The sequence below is a fragment of the Andrena cerasifolii genome, chromosome 2 (assembly GCF_050908995.1).
Source record: "Andrena cerasifolii isolate SP2316 chromosome 2, iyAndCera1_principal, whole genome shotgun sequence".
Lineage (NCBI taxonomy): Eukaryota > Metazoa > Arthropoda > Insecta > Hymenoptera > Andrenidae > Andrena > Andrena cerasifolii.
Genome location: NC_135119.1, coordinates 12,194,307 through 12,217,922, shown reverse-complemented (window position 1 = coordinate 12,217,922; position 23,616 = coordinate 12,194,307). Strand labels below are relative to the sequence as shown.

Genomic DNA, 23,616 nt, shown 5'->3' with positions numbered 1-23,616 from the left:
TCGTGACATGCTAGTGTTTTAAATTAGATCAAGGATATCCGAACCGGGAACGGGGAACATAATTACGAAATAAGATGCATTGTTCAGCAGTTACAGAAAGAACAATAATTAACACAGGGTTGAATAAATTTGTAAGTTTACGAGCAGAAATACTTTCCAAGGAGTTTAAGAATTTCTAGTCACCATATTGGCCTCCATGCAACGTCTATCTTTATTGAAAATAGTTTGATTTATGTACAACAACACAAATAACAGATAAAGAGCTCGATAAAACAGTAACAAGTATATAACACGTACACCTAGGAAAAATCTCTAAAAATGAGTACCTAAGAAAATGGAATATTTCAGTTGCATAACGCTGAAATATATTTTTTTTTTGTCAAGATTTCACTTTGCAGTAATTTTCCAGATAATATTCCAGATAACAGTGCCGAAGCAGCATTATTTACGACGCTCCACGTAATAGTAAAGTCTGCGTTCTGGGTCTTTTATAAATTTTGCTGGTGTGTTACTTTCCCTTTTCTTTCCGTCGCCCTTGATATCATTCTTCTTTCCTTCGTTTCCTCGATCCTGTAACAATTCGATTTTCACGCTCTTCATTTCGTTGTTCTCTTTTTGCCTTGTGACATTATGATTGCTTTCATTTGCCTCTATTTCAGAGTTCCTTTCAAGCAAATCTGAAACAGTTCCCAGCAGGTTGTCCTCCAAGCGATTCTGAAATTGATCATTTCGTAAGCGCGCTAAATAATCGAAAGAAAGTCTAATTGAAGACTGTAATGGTACCTGCATCACCTGATCTATTTCACTACTTAAGTCTATTCTATATCAATGCTTACTAAATGGAGCGATAGCAATTTAAGTTAATACTTTAATGAAACTTTCAGTTTTCCCTGACTCTCGTTAGTTCTCAAAGTTAATGGAAGTGGCTGGTATAGAATAGAAAAGCGTCGTGCCTTAGAAATCATAATTCTCTGATATCCAGGAAACGGTAGAAACGATTTCCCTCGACCCTTGCTCCGATAGCTGAACAGCCCTGTTCGGTGGTATAAAACTTACATCTGACTTCGAGATACCTCCGAACTCATCGTCATAATTGTCACGGTCATCGGGAATAGACCTATCGACGTCACTGTCATCTTTAACACCAATACTCTCGCCTGTATCTTTGATAGAAGGCAACCTCTGCTCAAACTCTCTCGATTCTTCGATCCTTCTCGCATCATCACGATAGAATTCACCTCCAATTTCAACAGATTTCCTTTCCGTGCTTGCATTCTTCGCATTCTCTCTTTGGCTATCGCTATGCTTATTCAGTTCTCCCGTTTTTCTTGAACCATTCACCTGTGAACTCTGACCTGCCGTGCCTTTCGTCGATTCGATCGATTTTCCATTCGTTCGACTCTCTTTTCTGTCAACCTTCTCTTTAGATACTCTAGAACGCTGCTCCATTCTACTTTTCAACGTTGAAGTTTCTACGCCGCTGTTACCACTGTTACTTAAGTTACCTTCGATCTTAGCGACAGTATTCTTCTTTGAATCTTTCACTGACTTCTGCTGCTTTCTTCTGATCACTCTTGGCGCTGGGGTTGTACTTGTCGAAGAAGTGGGTGTAACCACGACAGTTGTAGATGCAGCAGGTTTCTGTCTTCGTCGACTTCGATTAGCTTCGAGCACAGGCTTCTTCGTAGTTTCCCCAATGGGAAGGATATTCTTCAGGGGTCTGCGTCTTCTTTTATTCGACTGTCCCGAATTCAGTTCATTCGTAGTGTTCGTGTTTTCGCTAGCATTCGTCTTGGACACTGGCATTCGAGATTCCAAATTATCTATAGCACCATTTTTTAATGCACTCGAATTTCTGTGTCCTTTATTTTCGCTCCCCGTGTCAGTTGCCATTCCCGTAGAATCAGCCGTGAAAGTCCTCGATGTTTCCTTTCTCCCACCTTTCCTTGTCGGTGCCAACGTGACATCTTCAGGGACGATCATGCCTCTAGAGATTCCTCGATTCTTATAAGACCCAGCAGGTTTCCTATCCCGAGTACTTGGCTTCTCTTCAGCATCGCCATCGAGAACCCTCTTGATGGATCGACTTATTTCTTCCACGCTCCTCGACCTAACACTCATCGACGTCTCGTCAAGCGGCAGCGTAGAGTTTTTAGAATTATACCTGCTGCTGTACTTCATGATCGGCCGATGTTCACTGTTGCTCTCCGCGTTGTCAGAAGTGTCTTCTTCGGAAGAGTCCTCCTTCGTACGGTTCCAGAAGCGATACTTTCCGCGGGGATAAATATTTCTTCGATATTTCTTCTTCAGCGAGGTGTCGTCGTCGTCGTCATCTTCATCGTCAAAGCCTTCCGTGAATCGCTTACGTTTTCTGTCTTTCCTCATTTTCTCTTCCCGCTCCACGCGTTCTCTTCTCTCCCAAGGATACTCGTATTCGACTGTCGACTTACTGCGATATCGATTGCGTGCTGCTTTCCTCTCGTCCTCTTTGTCCCTGTACCAAGGAAACACGTATTCCCCTTTTCCCTCGTCGCTCTCTTCAGCCTCCTTTGAGTACTCCTCGGAACTGGCTTTCGGCTGAGAACCACTGTAACTGGAAAATGAGAATGGTGGATGGAAGAACGGTGGCTTGTTCACTCGTGGGCCAAGATCCGAGTACTTTTCGTCCTCGTAGTTCTCCGCAGGGGAGGATGGCCTGGCCTCGTAATTGAAGAACGTTCGATCTTCCTCGGAATTGCTTTCCTTAGTAGCTACTTCCGACGACTCTGTGCTTGGCTGCACCTTCGTATTCGTTTCTACCTTCTCTGAAGACTCCTCGTCGGAGAAGTACGATCGATGGAAGCTCTTCGAAGCGTTGCCGCCTTCTTTCTCGCCACTTTCTTTCGAATTTACCGAATCGGAACTAGCGTTGAAATTTTTGGTGTTGTTACTTGGAGGGAAAAGGGACTTTTTGAACTCCTCGGAAGACAATTCTGTGTACCCCGGGGGATCAGAGTTCAAGAAAGCCTTTAATCTGGACAGCTCCGGCGGTTTCTGGGTTGTTGTTGCACTTTCGTTGATATTTTCATGGACAGCATAAGCGTTTCCAGTTTTGTTCGATGTCTGATCACTTGAACGTTCAAGGGAACCTTCCCTAGAAGGATCGTCGATTTTCTTAAGCAAATTCGATGCCTCATTCTCAGTATTATTGGCGAAATATTGGATCTCTCGATCCTCTTTCACCAGCTCCTCATTACCGACTTCAATATCTCCATTTGTACTCGTTGGCGTGACAGTAGAAACAGTTGGTCTCGCCCAATTAATTTGATCGGTAGAATTCAACGATCTCTCTGATGCAGTTGAACCAGAACTTGGTGGTCGTCTTCTTTTAATATAACTGTACCTTGGTTCTTTTCTTCTATGATCTTCCTCCACCTTCGTCTCATTTACGAACTTCCCAGTTTTCCTTAACTCTCCCTTCGGTTTCGAATACCTAATCCTGTCCCTGATCGTATACACGACTTTCTGTGACATTTCTTTCTTCTGATCTCCGCCATTTCTCGATAAAATACTAGTTGAAACACTTTTCAGTGCTTTGGACCTCCCTTTCGAAACGGGTGACGTCGAAACTGTGGCAGGTGTTGTCGAGTCTTTCTGAGTAGGAGCATTTATACTTTCCGTTGTTGAATCAAATCTATCGTCTAGATCTTCATTTAACAATTTACTATCATCCTCAACGTCGAAAAGACTGTCCGTTCTATAATCCTTCTCCAAAGACGTCATTTCGATAGAACGCTCTGCAGATTCTGCAATATCCCCTTCATCCGTCACACCTCGTTTATAAATGCGAATTTTCTGTCGATGATTTGCAGCTCGAGGTCCAGTCATAGGTTTCTGCGTCACTTGTGCTCTTGTTCTATTTCTCTGCGGACTTCTGTGCCACTTGTAAGCCATACGATGTCTGTTGAAGTACTTCGGCGGCATCAATCCTTCGATATTTATATCGACGTTATTATTCGGATGTTCAACGATGTTTATTAACACACTGTCTTTGCCTTTCTCCTCGCGACTCGTCGAATTCGTGGACGCGTTCGTTTTAGTCTCGTTGGATTCCCTATCAGTCACTCCAGCTTCTTCTGACGCTGGGGACGTGGTAACTTCGTGAACTTGGTACGAATTCGCCATGTTCTTAATGGTCCCCATAACGTCCTCGTAAACCTGGTTCTGATAAGGTGTATACGACGACGATATCTCGCTTGCTGAAGAGATTGGGCGCCTTATAATCTTCTGAGGCCTCCTAGTTCGTATATACCTCGTTTTAGAACTTTTTATTCTATACACACGAGGCCTCCTTGTTATCACCGTTCTGGGGTACGTTTTGTAACGAATTCTTCTCGTTCTCTGAACCCTTGCAGGAGCAGGGTCTGGTTTTCTCTGCCGATTATAATTTTCTGGCCTCTTCGAGGATTTCTGTACCACGTAATCGTCGTCTTCCTTCGGGAACAACATAATCCTGGAGGCAAACTGTTTGCTGCTGAGTTGCAAAGGGGGCATTGGTTCCTCGACTTCCTTCTCTAAGAACAACGGATTGTCGAACGGGTCATCATCGAAGTACTTGGCTTTAAAACAGTCGAGTTTGTCCCCCAAGCCACGAAGACGCTCGGAATTCTCGTGTGCACCTTTATCAGCGTCCGGCTTCTCTTGTTCCGGCAGCACTTTCAAATTCGGCTCCACTTCGTCGCAGTGTCTATAAGCATCCCTCGAATTATAAAACTCCATGCCACCGTACGTTTTTTTGGGTATTCTTCTAGGATCCATCGCGTATTTCAGGGCAGACGGAGTGGGTAACCTTTCGTTCTGGTAAAAAGGGTACTTCTCCGCGTCCAAAGTGGCCTCTGTGGTAGTGACATTCTCAGGATCATCTTCTTCATCAAATTCCTCCACGTAATCGAAGCCTGGCACTTCCACCTCGACCTTTTTCTCCCTGTTCCCCTCTCCCTCTTCCCCTTGGTTCTCGTTGAAACGAGCGTCGATCTCTTCGTCCACCACGTCACCCGTTACTCTAGGCGCTTCTTCCAAGAGTTCCTCGTGATTCTTCCCCCTCTCCTGCACTTCCGACCCTTCCTCCACATTCCTCTTCTGCTTCGCCAATCCTCCCTCAATCCCATCCTCCAATAAACCCAAATCACCCTGGGTACTTCCACTTTTCCCTCCATCCTCCAATAAACCCAAATCACTCTGGGTACTTCCACTTTTCCCTCCATCCTCGTCCGAAGCGTGCCCACCGACGCTTTCTCTTTCCATGCCAGAGACACTCCCTCCGCTCGGCGATCTAATCGACCCTCCCCCGCGATCCCTCGCATAGGATCTCGATTTCTTCTGGACGGGCCGCCTAGTATCCGGCACGAGCCCCACTTCCACGCCGAGCCGCGCTTTCCGCGGCGAATTTCTCTCGGTCGTCGTATTTTTCGCTGCTCGTTCTATTTCACCCCGATTCGACGTGCCATTGTTTGCCACCGTCTCGAATACTTTCACGACACCGCCGGTTTCGTCAGCCATCCCCCGCCCCGCGGATCTTCTTTCTCTCCTTTTTCCGCGGCTGGACCGGGTCCCGTCGAAGCCGATCGACGCCTGACGGAACGGCCTGAGAACGTTTCTGCTCTGCTTCGGCATGTTTCCGGCATCGGTTAGGTAACCGTTCGTTTCTTTGTACCTGGCGTACTCGCTGCTCGATGACGGCGCAGGCGGCAGCAGGTCGACAGCTGGGGTCGAGTGCCTTTTACGCGGGGGCTGTCTGGCTGCTGGAAACGAGATGGGACGAGCGGAGGGTGCTCTGGGATTCGTGTGACCGTGGCGCTGCTTCCGAAGCGCCTCGTTCTCCATCGGTCTGCTTGGATGGAAGTTGTAGTACCCGGCTACGTTCGCCTTCTGCGGCAACGGTGGCCGTAGCCTCGTCAGACCGTTCGCGTCGTCTTCGTTACTCGAAAGAAAGTTGTTCCTCTGCGGGGCACTTGGTCGAGGATGCCTAGCATTGTCCTCGTTCTTCAGGTGCATGAGGACTTTCATGTAGTTGCCGTTTAGCATGACGTTCTCGGCTGGCGGGCTTTCACTCGGGGTGTCGTTTATGGGATTCAAAGTCGATTCCTGATTTGCGGACTGGTAGATGGGAGAGTCGATAAGCTTCTTCGGCTTATGCCTCGTCGTCATCTTGTACCGTGGTTTACGGTTGACGAACGAAGTTAGGGATCCACCCAAGAAAGGGTTGCCGAAGTTCTTGCTGTTCTCCTCTTGACTTGCCAAGTTTCTTTCAGAATCTGACAAAGAAATACCTGGAGTGTACTTAGACGCTTCTAAGGACTGACTGTGATCTGCTGTGGGTGTTTTGTGGGTGTTAATGGGCTGCCATAATTCGTCCCCGCTCGTTAGTTGGTTACTCTGACCATTAGTTTGTAAGTAGTTTGGATTTGTCAAGGTTCGAGCAGATGCAAGATTCTGGGGATTTAAAATCGCTGAGTCGATGATGGGGAACGGCGTTGTTATCTGTTCCCCCTGAAGGGAATAAGGTAGAAGGCCGTTTGCGTTCGCTATGAAGGATGAAAGATGTAAAAGGTTCGGACTCAGGGTGGTTGACTCTAAAATTGATGCAGGTTGCATCGTGGTGAATTGATCCTTCCTCGTTTTGAAGTAATCCCAGAAGAGTTGACTGTAACTGACGGTTGTTGGACTCTCGTCTGCTCGTTGAAAGTCAATTGCTTCAGTGTACGGTGGAGAATTCCCGTCAACTTCGTATCTGTATAGCTCTGAAGGATCATTCGCAAAATTTTCAGTTATTTCTGATAAAGTTGTAGTTTCGTGTGTTCCTCCTTCTGTTGAAACGCTGTCTTCATCCATTGGAATGCTCGTTGTCGAATAATTCTCTACATAGACATCGTCATTTTGCAAAGCATGAGCTTCTTCCAGCTTCTCCGCATGATTTTCTTCGTGATCTTCACTGTGTTCTGTCAACGATGCTGGTCTCTTTCGTTTCCCACTTCTTCTTCTCTTCTTCTTCTTTTTTCGACCGTAATCAACATTCCTTTGAGACTCAGCCAGATTCTCCTGATTACTCGAAGCTTGAACTGTCCCCAGCTTATTAATCTCACTGCCTCTCTCCATATCCTCAGCTTCCCTCGCCAAATCGTCCTGCAGCCTCTGTATCCCGTCCTCAGCGACCAATTGTGGATTCACTCTCTCCTTCCATTCATCTATTTCACTCTTAACATTACTGTCAGCACCATCTACTAATCTTTTATAGTCCGTCGTGGCCTCATAATGATCCCTGTAATCTTCATCATAGTCTTTGAACTCTACAGGCTCAATCTTTTCGTACTTCTTAACCTTGCCTCTATTTTCTTCTCCGTCGTTGTCCTCGCCGGCTTTAGGCTTCTTCCTGTGATCCATTTGCTCGTGCAGTTTCCTAGCGTAACCCTCGTGAAAATCAGCGTCCCTGATTTGTCCGGCATGGTCGTAAGCAGAGTCCTCGTAGCCTTCCTCGGTGTACACGGTGTTCACCTTCGAGTTCCTCACCACTTCCCTCAATCTCGCAGCGTTTTCCTTCTCCTCGTCCGTCTCCGCGATCTCTATGGCCTTTCTCCGGGGCAATCTCCTCACCGTGTGAGTTCTCCTGACCTGGGCCAGCAATTTTAGCGGAACATCTTCCGTGGTCGCGCCTCGGTGACTCGACGGCTTGGCCCACTCGCCCGGAGCGTTGTACTTTGGCTTCGTTGGGACATCTCTTGGAACCTCGTGCTCTGAATGCGGAATTACGTGATCTGGAGGACCTTCAGGGTCATCGTCGGAAGCCGAGTACTCTTCGTCATCGTCTGGAGGATTCTTGAACCTGTTGTAGACGATTGTCTCAGAGGATTCGATGGGGTCTTGATCCAGGTTAGCCGATGGCTCGTTCACTATAAAGTTACTCCTTGGGCTGTTAATTACTGTTCCATTATCACCGCTCAAAGCGACACTGGGCAATGTTCTCGAAGTGTACGAACTATCCACCAACGATTTCGCGCGCGTCCCGAGAATTGACACCAGTAAAATGAACCACAGGCGACTAATTAATGATACTCGACTCATTGCGTTATTCTGATCTTGCCATTGCACTTTGTTCTAATGGACACACGATTCTTAACGCGAAAGTAAATCGATGAAATGACGCGATCCTTCCCCACTGATTGTTATTGCAGGAAGGGGATTAACATCGTCGTTAATTTATCAGAGATAAGTTGCCTCGCCACTCTCACATGATACGATCTGAATATACTTTTAGCTGCAGCTCGATTAATCAACACGCGCTTTCGTAGTGGAATTGTCGCACAGCGGACCAAAATGGTGCAGGTTCATCGCCGTCGAGATTCAGCGCGGTGAAACTGTTTTTTTGCGAATGCTACGCGACGGTCTGCGGTTTCTAATCATTTTCGAACGAGAACCACCATCGAACTGTTCGCGGCACCGTCCACCTGGCCTAATTTATATTTTCCAGCCAACTGAAAGGCAGAGGTAGGGTCCCCAGGCGTTGTTGTTCACGGAGCGTTGCGGGCCTAAACGCTCAACGGTTCTGTCACTCTCGATTGAATCTCCCTCGGTGGATCGTTTCACCAGAGAAGGGAATAAAGAAACCCGCGATCGAACCTGTCCTCGTGCACACCGGTCCCTAATTGCACCGGCAGCTTTTTCCCCCTGCGCCACTTTCTGCCGATTCGGTAATTTGTATCAAATAGCCGCGATCTATGTATCGGAAAGTTCGCGCTTCTTACTCCCCTTTTCCCTCGATCGGTGTCGTTGTTTCTCACGACACACTTGTTTCACTTTTCTGCGGACTTTCGACGCCGGACAGCCTCTATCGGCGCACACGTTTCATTAGATAAAGTATAGATTCCGATGATGCCTTGGTTCAGATCAAGTTGACCTCGATGTGCTTCGCCTTATCGCCCGAGGAACGAAATAATTTCTCAACCGTTAAGCTTTGCCTTCAGTTTTCTGTGACAATGCTTGTACTGGTCCTCAGCAATTATTAGTAATTAAAGTTTCGAAAATGAGTTGGGGGATAGTGGATGAAACGCTCGCTTCTTTCTTCCCTCTATGAGCTTCGAATCAGTTTTGAGAATAGAGGAGTCTCGCGCTAGTGTATCGTTAAAAGATAGACCAGAAAATTTACTCGCAACTCTTGGTATTAGCAGACTAACGGAGCGTTTCGTTTCTTTACGCTAGGAACTTCCGTTATCCAGCGTCAATTCGATTATAATGAGTGTAATTCCAAAGCAGCCGATGCATTCCAAAGTGCAACAATGATAAGAGCCGCCGCGCAATCATTTTCATTTGATGAATCAGTTCACTTTACCTGGTGTTTAATTGAAATTCTCCGTATAATGTTCTCTTAATTGAATGACGATCGTCATTAAGGCTGCGCAATTATTTCGCCCGCTCATTAAATGCCACTTAGAAAACGTTTCAACGCGGATAGTCATGAAATTTCATTTCGAATAGACGTTGCTTCCGCTCAGATTTCATCTACGTCAAATCAAGCTGTCTAATTAGAGTGTGAAATTAAACGTACGAAAAAGTTTCGGCCGTCGACATCGTTGGCGAACGAAAGAAGCTTGGAAATAAAGGATTCGATTCAACAATGAACAGCTTCGTTTCTAGAATTCGAAGTTCAGTAACGTTTCATCCGAGGCCAGCGAAGCGGAGAAAACTGTGGCTCGGGCGACACGCTTCGCGACTCGACGCGGAAAGGCGACGCGCAATCGCTTCGGCAGAAACTTAGCGAGCGAAACAAACGATTCACAGGCTACTGATGTTGGAATATTTTAGTAAGGCGATCTGACGGATGAAACTTTAAAAATTGTATTAACTGTATCCAGCCTCACATCTTAGTACACGAAATTACTGATGGATTATTAAAACATTCTGATAAAAGAATAATTCTTATTCGAAATTGCTGATGGATTATTAAAACATTCTGATAAAAGAATAATTCTTATTCGAAATTACTGATGGATTATTAAAACAATCTGATAAAAGAATAATTCTTATTCGAAATTACTGATGGATTATTAAAACATTCTGATAAAAGAATAATTATTATTCGAATGATAATTGATATTGGATTATTCTTCGCTCAACGCAGAAAATTTGTTAAAATCTAGGCTTTGAAATCGTGCTCTAAATTGCTAATCGGTTACTTCACCTTGCGAATGTTTTTTAGCCAAAGCAGACAATTTGCTAGAACCCAGGTAATAGCCTTTAGAGCCTCACGCGAGATTCCTGAAATCTCGATGAATCCTGCGATGCACATTTGAACATTACACGATGCCTACTTTCATAGAGAATCGTTTGTCTCTTACAGCTAAAAATTTAATAAAATCTAAGCTTTCGAATCCTACATGAAATTGATATTTTGGTGTACTTGGACTCTTCAGCCTCTCCTTTGAAGTCTCTGGTCAGTCTACTTTATCTATTCTATCTGCTGTCCTTGGTCTGTCTGATCCTCTTGGATCTCCTGTGTCGAGTTTCAACCCCCCATTCAAGGAAATTTAAAGGAATTTCTTAGGTTGTTTCTGGATTCTGAAATCGAAGAGATCTAAGCTCACCCCTTGACCATCCCCCGTTTCCACTCATCACTAACATTATTTAATTTATTTTTCCAGATTTTCGGATAGCCACCAGACTAAAGGAAGCCATTGGAAGAAGACATGCAAGGAGACATTGGAAGACGAATATGTTCTAAGTCGTTCCTATTAGAGACCATTAGCATATGTATGTTCGTCTGCAACGGTTACAATAAAATTCTCGTGACTAAATAATGCATAACAGTGTAAATTGCAGTCGAATCGTTTCTACATCGATTTATTTAATGATCCATAAGCTTACGAACGTACAATTTCTCCTTAATTCATAAATACGTAAAGGTAACAAACAATAAATATATTAGAGGGAAATTCGCGCAATGGTACATAATTACAATGAGCTCGCGATTGCACATGCCCAACGTGGTCATAATACTTCCGCAGACACTGAACCTTCATCAGTTTCGTCGCCACAAAACCCGTCGAAGGGTCTGCCATAAGTCTGTCTAAAATTTATGCATCACGAAGACGAAACATCAGTGAAACAGAACCTTAGCTAATACGAATACTAACTAATACGTATAAAAATATATATAAAATACAAATCTACATCCGACGCGAATACTATCGCCTCCCTACGGTCGACTAACGTTAAAGCACGATTAATATTCAGTAGCTACGATTCCTCACAATGAAGAAAGAAACGATCAGGTACTCCGAAGAAAGCGAAATGTCATTCAAGACGATATCACCGGTTTCCATGCGCTGGGATCATCTTGAACCAGAGGCGGCTGCGTTTCAGCCGACTGTAACATCGACGCCTCGGGTCTAAAGAAGTCGATGATAGGATGATAATTGTAATTGATTCGCCTCTGTGGTTCTTGGTACTCGTCGTCGAAACCCCCATTTTGTAACCGCGACGAAGCGTCCATTTCAAGATCGTATGGCTGACTGTATCTGCATGTTAAATAAAAATTCACTCGTGACAACTGCAACCTGAGATTCTATGAAAAGGATTTCGCTTTTAGTCAAGTACCTGTTTCCAACCGAACTGTTATTCGCAGTATCGGCATGTTCATCGGCGTGAGACGTGGATTCCCTTCTGTACGGTGGCCTGCTAGGCCTGGTTGGCCTGGAACCCTTCAGCAACGGTCCAGTGTATCCTGGGGCTCTAGTGTTCGGCGCGTGTTGCTGCGGCAGCTTGTCGAACGGCCTTGAATTCGAGGACGATGGCTTCTTTGGTCTCGGTCTTATAGGAAGCGTAAAAGTCGGTCGACTCGGAGTGGCTTCCACTACGGGCTTCTTGTTGCTTGATCCTACTGACCCAAGGAATCGAAATTCGTATTCATGCTGCTTTATCGATACAGATCTAATAATCCTACCACAGTAATAGGCTTGTGCAAATCAATGAAACTTCATGAATTTCATCTCTTTTGCATACCAAGGGTGGAGTCCAAACTGGCCGCGAATTTGTTCAAATAGTTTATCTTGGAGACTTCCTCGAAATCGTCTTTCTGATCGCTCGTGGTGGCGAACTCGGATCCTGGAAAGGATTCCTTCATCTTGGAGGGTGGATCCTTTTGGTGGGGTGGAAAGATCTCAGCGTAACCGTGCACGTGGCAGCTACAGCAAGATGGCACCTTGAAGATGTCCATGTGGAGGCCCAGCTTGCTGTCCCAAGTCAACAGTCTGTGGTAATTGTACACTTGCACGCAGGACGACCGATAGTTCTCCGAGATGAAGGAGCAGCTCGATTGTGGATTCCTGAAACCGACAAACCTTAATGTTATTCCTGCTTCTTCAGCGAATTTCATCCTTTTTTCAGGAGATTCTGGTTTATCCCTATCGCCGCAGGCGAAAGTGAAGAGTTTTTTTCACTACAAAGAGTACCTGATCCTTCTACCGCAAACAAAGTACGTATTTTGTTCACTCGTTTGTGACCGAGTGTCCAATTTCAATTGCTACGACATGGTTGACGAAAATCTTTCGGGAAAGATTTGTGGCGAAGTGTTAAGTGAATCGGAAACTGAATATTTTGTTCCGTTCAAGTACAACTCGGCAACAATGACAGAGAATTCTTCGTTAAATGGAAGTAATAAGGTTTCGGGTTGGTACTTAAGGGGAGAAGCCTGTATAAACGGCTTATTTTTGTATCAGTGTTTTAGAATTTTTTGCAAAGTTACTAATACGCTAATTCTTTTGGAACTTTAAGGGTACTTTATTTAACATTATAACAAGTAAAAAAAAATTATAACGGTAACATTGTAATAAATACAACAGAAATAAAGCAGTATCTGAAACAGGTTTTTTTTTAAATGCAAAACGGCGCCGGTTGTAGCGGCTCTGGTAGTTATGTGAAACAGACCAATAATTTTTTTTCAATTTATGTGCCAATTGTGAGAATATGAACCACAAATGGTGTAAAAGAATTGTATATTTTAAAAATGGCGGAACTTGTGAGATTTTCGCAAAAAAATCGCGTTTTATTTGTTTAGAAGCAGTGGTTAAAATTAATAATTTGGTTAAACCTTGTGGTTCATATTCTGAGGAATATTTTAAACTAAAAGTATGCAAATTTTGAAGTTGATTGGTCAAATAGTTTTTGAGTTATCCCCGACGCGAATTTTGAAAACACGGTTTTGAGAAAAACGCGTTTAAAATGCGTTTTAGGTATGCTCGGCGGTCGCAGGCGCGCTGACTCACCAGGCTACATTATCAATACGGAGTTGAATTTCAGCCTATAACTTTGAGAATACATTTTTGAAATGTTTTAGAAATGTTTTTTCTTCGGTTGATTTATAGTATTTTAAATTGTATAAAGTGCCATTTAGATGTGCTCGCCGCTCAGAGGCGCGCTGACTCACCAGGCTACATTATCAATACGGAGTTGAATTCCGGCCTATAACTTTGAGAATATATTTTTTAAATATTTCAGAAGCGATTTATGGAAAAAATTTATGTTTTTATTTTTCGTTCGATTTATACGGTCTTCTCCCTTTAAACAATTATTTCACAATCGTGATAACTGAAGTAAGATAATTGTAATTACACTTTACTTACGAACACTTCTCCAATCGTAAAGTCTGCGTGTGTTCGCCAGTGTTTATTATGTACTTCCACATACCGGAAGCGGCCCTGGCCAATTGAGGGCGCGCATACTTGATGGCAGAGGGACACGTGAAGCCTTCTTCGACATTTTCGAACGGTGAACTTGTATCTGATCTCCTGAAATCAATGGATTATTTATTAACTCCCTCTAATAGTCCCGAATTCAAAGAAAAATTGGAAATTACATATTCCTTTCTAAGCCACTCGTACACTTTACTTCTTCCTAGAAGCCTGCAGCGTGTAATGCACTACTGCACAGCGGGCAAACGTTCTACAGGGGCCTGATATACTTTGTGACTTATAATTGCAAGAAAATGTTCTGCAAAGTCTGTTTTTCTTTGACAATTGTGAATTATTAATCATCTAAGAACGTCTATACTTATTCGAATTTCAATTCTATTTCTCCGAAGAGGGACTTGAGCTTAAAAATTCACTTTTTAAGTGATCCAAATGAATTGTTGACTTAAAGGATAGTGATTTTTAGGAGATATACATGTCTTGATTAGCATATCAACCCACCTTCTAATTTCATTGCTCTCATAGCGGCTCTCGTACCGTCCATCGTACTTGTTCTCGAATTTACTCTCAAGAGGCAAAGAGACAGGAAGGCTTTCACCAGAATCGTCGAAATCCTGAGACTTATAATCAGTCAACAATGCTGCAACCATCTCCTTGTTGCTCCTCAAGCTCCTGGTGATCGCCTCGCTAAACAAATCCCATACAATCTCAACGAATAAACCGAGCGAACCAAAACTAATTAGAATTCGTCACGAACTTGATTCAATTCAAATTAGTTTCAGCACGAGCTTTCGAATCCTCCAAATCGCATTAAAATTATCCGGACTCTAGACAATTCCTTTGTACACTTTATAATACAGTTCACAAAGCGAAGTGGGGGCAGGAAAGAGGAAACGAGAGTACATGCTTTTGTTATTGCCGCGAGAACTTCCTTTCTCGGCCGGTTCCCCATAACTCCCAATTAAAATAATGGTTATGAGAACGCGAGGTCAAAGAGTCATTGCGCAATAGACACTCGAACGTGGAGAATCGCGGGAAAGCACTTTCTTCCACTTTCAACGAGCCCACGGAATTATGTCGTTGCTATTGTGAAACGACAGTCACCTAATTAACGCCAACCCCTGCCTTCTTGTTCGAGAAAGTGCGTTTAGATGCACGCTAGCGTGCCGATTGGTTGCGCAATGTAGTTGCATCCCGGTGAAATGACGGGGAAAGGAGTGATAGGAGACTCACTGCGGGTAATCAGTTGCTTCGAGGCACACTGTCTTCGAGAAGAAAGTGCACTCCTTTTCTGTGGGGTCTCTCTTCGTTTCCGTCGGTCGTCTTGGCGGTCTTATTAAATGCGGCCTAGACAGATCTGTAAATTTGCATTCGCTTCTGTATAGAACCGCCACCGCGACCTGATTATCGCTAAAAGTTTTCAAAAGCTGCACCGAGCGAAACCAACCTGCATAAACATTTCTTCGGTTCGGAGGTGTCGGTCTTCTTGGAGGAGCAGGTCGATAAGTGGGTCGTTTTCGCAGATTGGGTCTAATAATTTTCAATTCCTGTGCCTGCGAAGACAGAGAAGAAAACTGTGTCGAAAAGTTACGTTAAGTTACAATTTTACGATGGGAGGTTTTCTTTTTTCTTTAATTTCTGATTCGTAATAAGATTCCTCGTAAAAGAAGTTAGGACTGAAGAAAGTCTGCCGCGTATTTTTGGAACAGTCCATTCGAGATCCTTCAAGAATTTATACCCGTACTGTAATAAAATTCATCAACTGCAGCCACGTGAAAGTGGTGGTGTAAACACGTGGACGTCACAAACGAAAGTGTCGTGTTGAAAATTCTTAGATTCGAAGCGATAAAGAGTCACGGGGAAATTGCTGTGATCCCACTTTCATACAGGCTTAACGATGCGTAGCTCTCGATAGATTAAATATTTATCGGGGACAGAAAAATATCGTGGTGAAATTGAATTCACGATGGACTTGCACGATGTTAGGATCGGTATGGAAGAAAAACAGCTGAATCAGATTCAACATACTATTAACACGTTTCTCGTATATGAAACCTAACGAGACGTTTGTTGTAACTTTAAAAATGTTTTCCTGTAAATAACGTTTATGAGCAGAAGACTTTTAAAGAAATCGTTTGCACACGATGGAAAATAGATGCTGTCAATCCTTCGTTAATAATGTTGCCTTTGAAATCTCGTCTTACGACGATGAACGACGATGGCTTTGAGTCAGTGAAAATTAAACCTCTATCATCACCATTCAAGCTTTATCTTTACCTCCGGCAATTCTTCTGGGCTCTCTTCATCCCCTGTAGCGTCATCAGCTATAACTTTCGCGATGTCTTCGCTGATCGGTAACGCAAGCTCTCTGGTAGCATTCTGTCGACTTCCACTGCTGAAGAAGGACCGCGTCTTCTCGAGCGACAAAAAGATTATCTGATTACTTAATATTCTCATGGAAATAAAAAGCGCTGTGGTCAAATTTTGCATGAGAGCTCCTTCTTCTTTCGAACATTCGGCACTCCAAACAAAATTTAATAAGAACCCTAGTAATTGAAACAGAGCGTGTAGAGGAGGCTAAGTATAACTTTGAAAACACTTGTGCCTCGTGCCAATTAATTTCTACGAGAAGAAACACCTTCTCCGAATGAACTGCGAAAGATTGCAAATCAACTTTCTCTTCTGAATTTCTACTCACATTTGCATTGTTGCGGTGTTAATATTTTGGTTCTAATTAATGTGGCGCGCGTACCACACATATATCTCGGGAAGATAGAAATCTCTTTCACTCACCGAAACCACAGTCGTCGTCCCATTCTTGGACACTTTGTCGCTGGTCTCGACGGATGTGACTGTCGTCTCGTTGCGTTCTCTACGGTCGTTAAAGTCTCCGTCATCTTTGTGATCCTCCTTAGCGCCGACATTAATCGAGGATAGTAGCACGACTGCCTAGAGAGTGAAACGGCCACGATCATTTCTGCCTTTGTACGCACCAAACTTGTTATCATCACTGAGAATAAGATTTTGAAGCAGGCCTTGAATAGGTTTCGAAAATAACTGTTTCAAACTGTTATATAAAGGTTCTGACTGAAAGAGTTACGAAGAACCTTTATTCGGAATAACCGTTATAAAGAACCTAAATATCGGACTATATAAGTATAAGTTACGGTTCCTATGTAGCAATATAACTTTTATTTTTTAGGTTCTATAACTTTTATTTTTTAGGTTCTATAACTTTTATTTTTTAGGTTCTATAACTTTTATTTTTTTGGTTCTATAACTTTAATTTTTTAGGCTCTAAAACTTTTATTTTTTAGGTTGTATAACTTTTATTTTTTAGGTTCTATAACTTTTATTTCTTAGGTTCTATATAAGTTATAAAGCGGTTATAGAACAGATTCTTGTAACGATTGTACAGAATTTTACAGTAAATGAAATCACAACATATTACAACTATAGATTACTGTGTGTAACCAAATTGTTTAAAAATTATTATAAATAAGTAAGCAAATATATATTATGTACACATTTGTCCATTTATAATAATTTTTAAACAAGTTGGTTACACAGAGTAATCTATAGTTGTAATATGTTGTGATTTCATTTACTGTAAAATTCTGTACAATCGTTACATGTTCTATAACCGCTTTGTAACTTATATAGAACCGAAAAAATAAAATTTATAGAACCTAAAAAATAAAACTTATAGAGCTGTATAGGAACCGTAACTTATACTTACATAGTCCGATATTTAGGTTCTTTATAACGGTTATTCAGAATAAAGGTTCTTCATAACTCTTTCAAGAACCGAAATCTTTATAATAACGGTTTCAAGCCCTGTTTCGAACCAGCAGAGGGGTTCTTGTCACACCCGCCTGGCCTCAAGCTATTTCCACGTGCCATTGCACTTGAAAATCATCGCCTGCCGATCTTCCGCCAACGATCAATTATTTCACTCGCTTTCGACGTCTCAACTTCAGATTCGTATCGATTTTAATAACGCGAAATATATGCGCGCAAGATCCGCGGTGGCTTCTAAATTTGGAAACTCGCTTATAATAGATTGCGAAATATCATTTAGATAACTGTACAAGTGCCCCAAGGGTATTTATATTAATATTCCAAACAAAGACAGCAGCTAGACACAAGCTGATAAATTAATCAGTGCCGTTAATAATGGACCAAATGAAAATTACGGTACAACCAGCGACCCTCGCTAAATCATAACGCGATTGAAACGAGATACCAGAGTTTTGCGAGTTTTTCAGTCGTTTCCTTTCGGACGGGTAATTAATTCTTCCCCGTTTAAGGCGAAATTTACGATCCCCTTGAGACCGGAGGATAAAGAAAGGAGATTCTCGATAAAAATTCATCGCGTCCCAAAACTGGTACCGCCTCCTTTTTTCTCCCGCGAATTCTTTTCAGAGTGCGTCGCACTTCGCGTGCCTTATCGCTTCCGGGCGATCGTTTGTACGAGACAGATCCTTTCCCTCTCATAATCGTGACCCGCGCGCTTTGAACACCGTCACGCCAGTTCCCGAAACAGACAATAGCACAATTCCTCCGTTACATGCGCGGGAATTGATCGCGAGGAAGCGACCCCCGATCGCCCGAGTTCCCTTTCGCGGATTTTCGCGACGTCGCACGCCCACAGACCTGCCTGGCGCTAGTTCACTTCCGTCGAAGTTGCGAAAGAAAGGAAGTTTTCTCAAACTTCCAGCTCCTGTCAAGAAGATGGATCAATCGTTGCGGAAGAAAGCTTTCTTGCTAAGAAGTTGCTAAGATGCTTCTTAAGGGGTTACGTACACCTATGACCGTGAAAAGAGGGGACTTTTTGCGAATTCTTTTCACCCACAAGTGATTTTGTTAATTAAACATCGTAATATGCACTTGGAAGCTTTTAGTTTATTTAGCTTTCAGTTTACCTTCCTTCGGTGTTTTAGCTTCTGCGAATCCTTTATTGGAAAAATCGATTGTTTCGACCGTTCCAGGTGTATGCGACCCCTTAAATTCGAGAAATGAGAGGGAGCTCGCGAAACGAGATGGATGTTCCAGGAACGAAGTCGAAGCCGTATTATTTCCTTTACGTTTAGGCGGAAATGAAATCGCACCGCGTTAACCGACGGCGTGCAACCTCGTGAAATCGTCGTGCAAATTCGTGAAGGAGATTTAACGACACGGTTGTACGAGCACGGTGAAATTACCCGATTTTCCGTGTTGCACGGGACACTGCGGAGAGAGAATGATAAAAACAGCGGCGATTCCCGCGGAGCATGTACCGGAGAAAGTTACGCTGTTTCGAGTGCGCGGCTAGTTTCGAGCAAAACGATCGTTTACAGTCGCATGCCACGATCGCCGTTAATTAAAAGTCTAATCGAAAGTCAGCTCGGGATGCAAAGACGCTAAATTGTATAGGATTCCGTTGCACGCGGTCGATTAATTGTCGATGTCTGCTCGGGGAAGATTTTCATTTATTACGGGCGCCTAAGTAGTTTCTCTCTCTCTCTCTCACGAATTTAAATAAACAGTTGTGTAACTTTCACCCTAGCCCGTAACAAGGGTACTTTCTAAAATATGAATTTCTCACAGCAGCGGAGTGGCATGTTCCGACAGTTTTGTATTAAATAGAAGACGATAGTTAGAGCAGGCGTTAAGGGGATCAAGGGGTCGCCTATCTGTAAGGTTTGAAAACACAAGTATTTTCGGGATTTTTTTTTTAAAAACTTGAAGATTTTTTTATCCAAGCGGTTGTATATTTGATAGCAGATATTTTAAAGTTCTTGTAATTTTTTTTGCAATGCGATATCTAAATAAATAATGGGATTACAGGAGATCTCCCGACAACTCTTTTTTGTTATTTAAGCACTTTACGGTGACCACTGTAGCTTTGACCTGGTTGATCGGAAATAAAAAATTCGACCAAATTTAGTTAGTGTATTAGATTATCTAGTCCTTAATCATGGCTTTTTCAATTCCGATCGGTAGTTTTTATTTTACAAATGAAAAATAATGAAAAATGAGAGCGATTCGGTGGCGAAAATCGATACTTTTGCTGTGAGAAGCCGCAATTTTGTAGCAAATTAAGTTTCCGAGATCATGAACTATTAAGAACTAGATAATCTAATATACTAACTAAATCCCCGCGAATTTTTTATTTCAGGTGAACCAGCTCAAAATTAGAGTGGTCACCGCAAACTACTGGAAAAATCGCTGCCGGGAGATCGCTGATATTTCTTTTATTTATTTATATTTTCCAGCGCAAAAATTACTACAAGTAGTTTAACACGCACACTTTCGACTACATAAAGATTTGGTTAAAAAAGCCTTCAAGTTTTTCCCCCAAAAATTCCAGAATATACATGTTTTTCGGACCTCACAGGTAGGCATAACCCTCTGAACCTGTGCTTCCATTGAATTCAATGCGAGACCAGCATAACGATTTCGATGAGAGGATCTTGAAATTAATATATCCAAAACCATATGTTACTAAACTCAGTATGAATCCTTCCAGTGGATACTTTGAATTGAAAGGTACTATCCGATTGCTTTAGACTCAAGTAGATTCAGTGACATTAAATTTAGACCTGGACAGACAACATTATTTCATGTGGGACGAAATGTTGTCACTCTTGGGTGGTCCCACATGTCCAGACAAGTGCCCCGGGGGTACTGTCTCGAACATATCGGATTCTGATGTCAGCTACGTCGCCGCGAGCACTCGTGGTGACATCGATGTACATATCTTAATCTGGAATGACAGTTTTCACTAAAGTTATCACCGTACAGCAATACCGTGCCAATCATCTTCTGACTCAGTCGAGTCTACTCTTAAAAGTCAAGTCTAATTCTAAAGCACTCAGCCCACTCTGTTCAGCCTCTGCTGAGTATGTCGCCACGTTTCTACGCGGTTCTGTGTCACAGACGTTCCAAAACACTCGGAGACCACGCAGAAAGGTGTAAAATGAAGTTTTAACGTTGCCGGTTGCAGGAAGTGGAGAATGTAACAGCACATAAGGGGCCTCAGTGGATTATGCCACGTGAAATAACCGTAAGAGTGGAAATTCCAACATATCCTCTTCTGTTTGCAATCAGCGTTGACCCAGTAACCATGATGCTCACCAGAAGGAAGAGCTACGATTTCACTGAGTGATCCTTTTTTTTCTTCCTACCTATCGCGGCTCGTCATCAATTCTTAGCTAATGGCGTACAATTTTTCAGGATATTTCGTAATCCACACCTGCACTTATGACTGTTTATGTGAAACAGGTGTAACGATCTTTCTCAGTTTGTTGCCTGGAGCGTATTGTTTCGTTTCCCTTCGCGCCCTGTCGCGAAACGGCGATAATCATAGCACGGGTGTGAAATAACATCGATTATCCCCTCGTTACATATATTATAACTAATTTCAATAATCTCGATCTCACACGGGACGGACGCTCAAAGTCCTTCATTTTCTACTTAATTGATCCCAAAACCTGATTCTCAAGACTCGAGGGAAAGGCAAGGGAATAGGCAAATTAGCTAACGAGATGTGATAAACCAAGGAATAATTGCCGACTCTCGTGGAAATGAGAGATCAACGATTGCAGAGTTACTATCTATCTAAACAACGATTTCGTGTGCACATTGTTCATAAATCTTTCGCTCGCCGTCACGCGAGAGCGAACTCGGCATCCTCAGGTGATTAAGGGGAATCTATTTACTTTTCCTGGTTCCGGGCAGGTTACCAGATCAAGGCCACGCAAAGGTTGCTCCACTTTATCTCGAGAAGCCCGACTGTACGTGCTTCAATCAGCCAGTCACCTTTCCAATCACGAGAAGCCGATTCAGAGATCCCCTATCCACAAGCTCGACAATGTTTGCCTTGAAATACGACACGTTTCCCGCTATTCTATGCCCAGAATTAAATGCCACAAAGATTCGCCTAGCTGTCAAATAAATTTAGCCGATCGGCAAGTTCTATGAAAAATTTAATTTAACTAAATTTAACTACCGCTTTCTGAAAGCCCCCGAAGAAAGTACAATTTTCACGGATAATGTAGGTCTATGGAGTACATCGTGCAGCGCAATTTCTATCTTATAGGTTCATTTTTATAACGATCGTAATTACACCGCAGAGAACGATCATCGACCGAATGATATTTATGAAAGCTTCTCGTAATTACGAATCCCTGACAAATCGGCGAAAGTGCGATCGATGGATTTTCTCTGGGGACCTGCGTCTATCGCCAGGCAAAGGTGTGAAAAGATTGGGAACCTTGAATTACGGCAAATCATATATTTTAATCGTCCCTCTCCAACGACAAGACCACAGTTCCTAACACGACTGATAAGATTCTTCTTTGGAAGTACGAATTCCAAGTTCTAACTTCTTACCACCGTGACCAGAAGTAATCCCCGAGCCATCATCCTTCCTCCGTTTCATCAACGTTTTCTTCTCACTTCTTGTCGACGCACAGAACAACATTCACTGTCACCATCAATTTTCCTGGCCCCCTTTCCTCAGCTCTTCTTGCCCGCTAACAAGCTCGTCACCTCTTCATTCCTCCAGCGCTAACTCGAAGAGACCAACGAGTTCCACTAATGAACCTCTGATCAAGTCGTTGAAGATTCTTCCTAAATTTCTTTCACGTGGAATGTAGCTTCCCCAGTTTATCTCAGCTCCCAGTGTCTGCCCCGTCGATTCGTTAGGGTCCTCGAATCAGCGAAACGGCTCGGACGAAACTGTTGACTCGACGTGGACGATCGGAAGTGGAGGACTGAGGGTCGGAGACGCGTTCGGGTGATGAAAAATTCAGCGGTCGCGGAGTCGCACTGACTTCTCCTTTGAGCCGGCGCGCAGCGCGTATGGTCCTCGTCTTCATCAGGTGGAAGGAGACGCCGAAGAAGAAGAATCGTGCCCGATGCCTGGCGGCCCTCTCACGTGGGGATAATGTAGGAACGAGCGTGGTTCGTCCTGCGTGTTCCCCCGTTCGTACAGCCGTGACCGAGAAAACCGGACGGCGGATAAGCGTGTCTTAGTCGGGAGGAGGAAGAGAAGTCGGCCACACGACCTCCTCCTTCCTCCTCGGCGAAGAACACAGCTCTCTTTACTCTCGGGGAACAGCTGCGACAGAGAGGTGGGCCGCCATCATCACCCTTGATGTGACAGCACGTCACGTTCTCTCCGCGATATCGTCACTTCTGATCAACCGATCTCACTTCCCGCTTTATTCTTTATCCTGCATACCGCCCTGCCTTCATTAGTACCAGCGTGGCGATAAGAATAATTCATGACCGTGAGCAGCGGGGGTGAAAATTGAACAAATGTGTTCGGTGAATTTTTTAGATCGGTTCTTCACTTTCGACGTAAACGTGAATAGATTTAATTGCGACATTTTGGGGTGATAATATATGGATAGAGAACAGTTTGAATAGTAAAAGTTGTGCAACGAATAAAGAAAGCTCCTGCTATCGCGACGGAGTTTCTTCTTAGCTCGTTTGCAACAAACGCTGCGTAATATCGAAATTACTCTCCAACTGTTGGTCTTTTAACCAGAATAAAGCAAAGTAAGAAAAGGAAGCACTTTCAATGAAGTAGCTGCATCATCGTTAATGATTGTAATCCATGCAACAGATGGTCGGTGGTATTTTCGTTCTGATTTCCACGATAACGCCCCAATAAGAAGAACGCGACGATCTCCACCTTTCTAAATATTAACCCACTGAGATGACGTTAATTTCGGGAGTAAATCCAGGGATCGGCGTCACGGCCGGGAAAGCGATTACGAACGTGTGGGAATACGAAAAGTAATATCAGCGTAGAAAGTAGAATGCGATGTCTTACTTGACTTCTTAGTACTGTGTAACGAAATAAGCGTAAATTATTGTTCCTATAAAAATAGCAATTTGGCGAAGGAAA

General features: G+C 43.3%; 1 protein-coding gene across 2 annotated transcripts; it reads right to left on the bottom strand.

The window, feature by feature from the left end:
- Positions 1-10,855: 10,855 nt before the first annotated feature.
- On the bottom strand, positions 10,856-22,759 carry Nt1 (Neurotrophin 1). Of its 2 annotated transcripts, none has more exons than XM_076830437.1 (10): positions 22,092-22,759; positions 16,509-16,664; positions 15,993-16,127; positions 15,163-15,268; positions 14,949-15,072; positions 14,217-14,402; positions 13,650-13,814; positions 12,031-12,353; positions 11,626-11,908; positions 10,856-11,546 (listed from the first exon to the last, which is right to left on the bottom strand). In XM_076830437.1, the coding sequence occupies exons 1-10, from the start codon at positions 22,122-22,124 to the stop codon at positions 11,327-11,329; spliced, it is 1,731 nt and encodes a 576-aa protein (XP_076686552.1). In that variant the 5' UTR covers positions 22,125-22,759; the 3' UTR covers positions 10,856-11,326. The 2 variants fall into 2 exon arrangements, with proteins under 2 accessions (XP_076686552.1, XP_076686553.1); XM_076830438.1 differs by having other exon boundaries at positions 11,626-11,905.
- Positions 22,760-23,616: the final 857 nt, after the last annotated feature.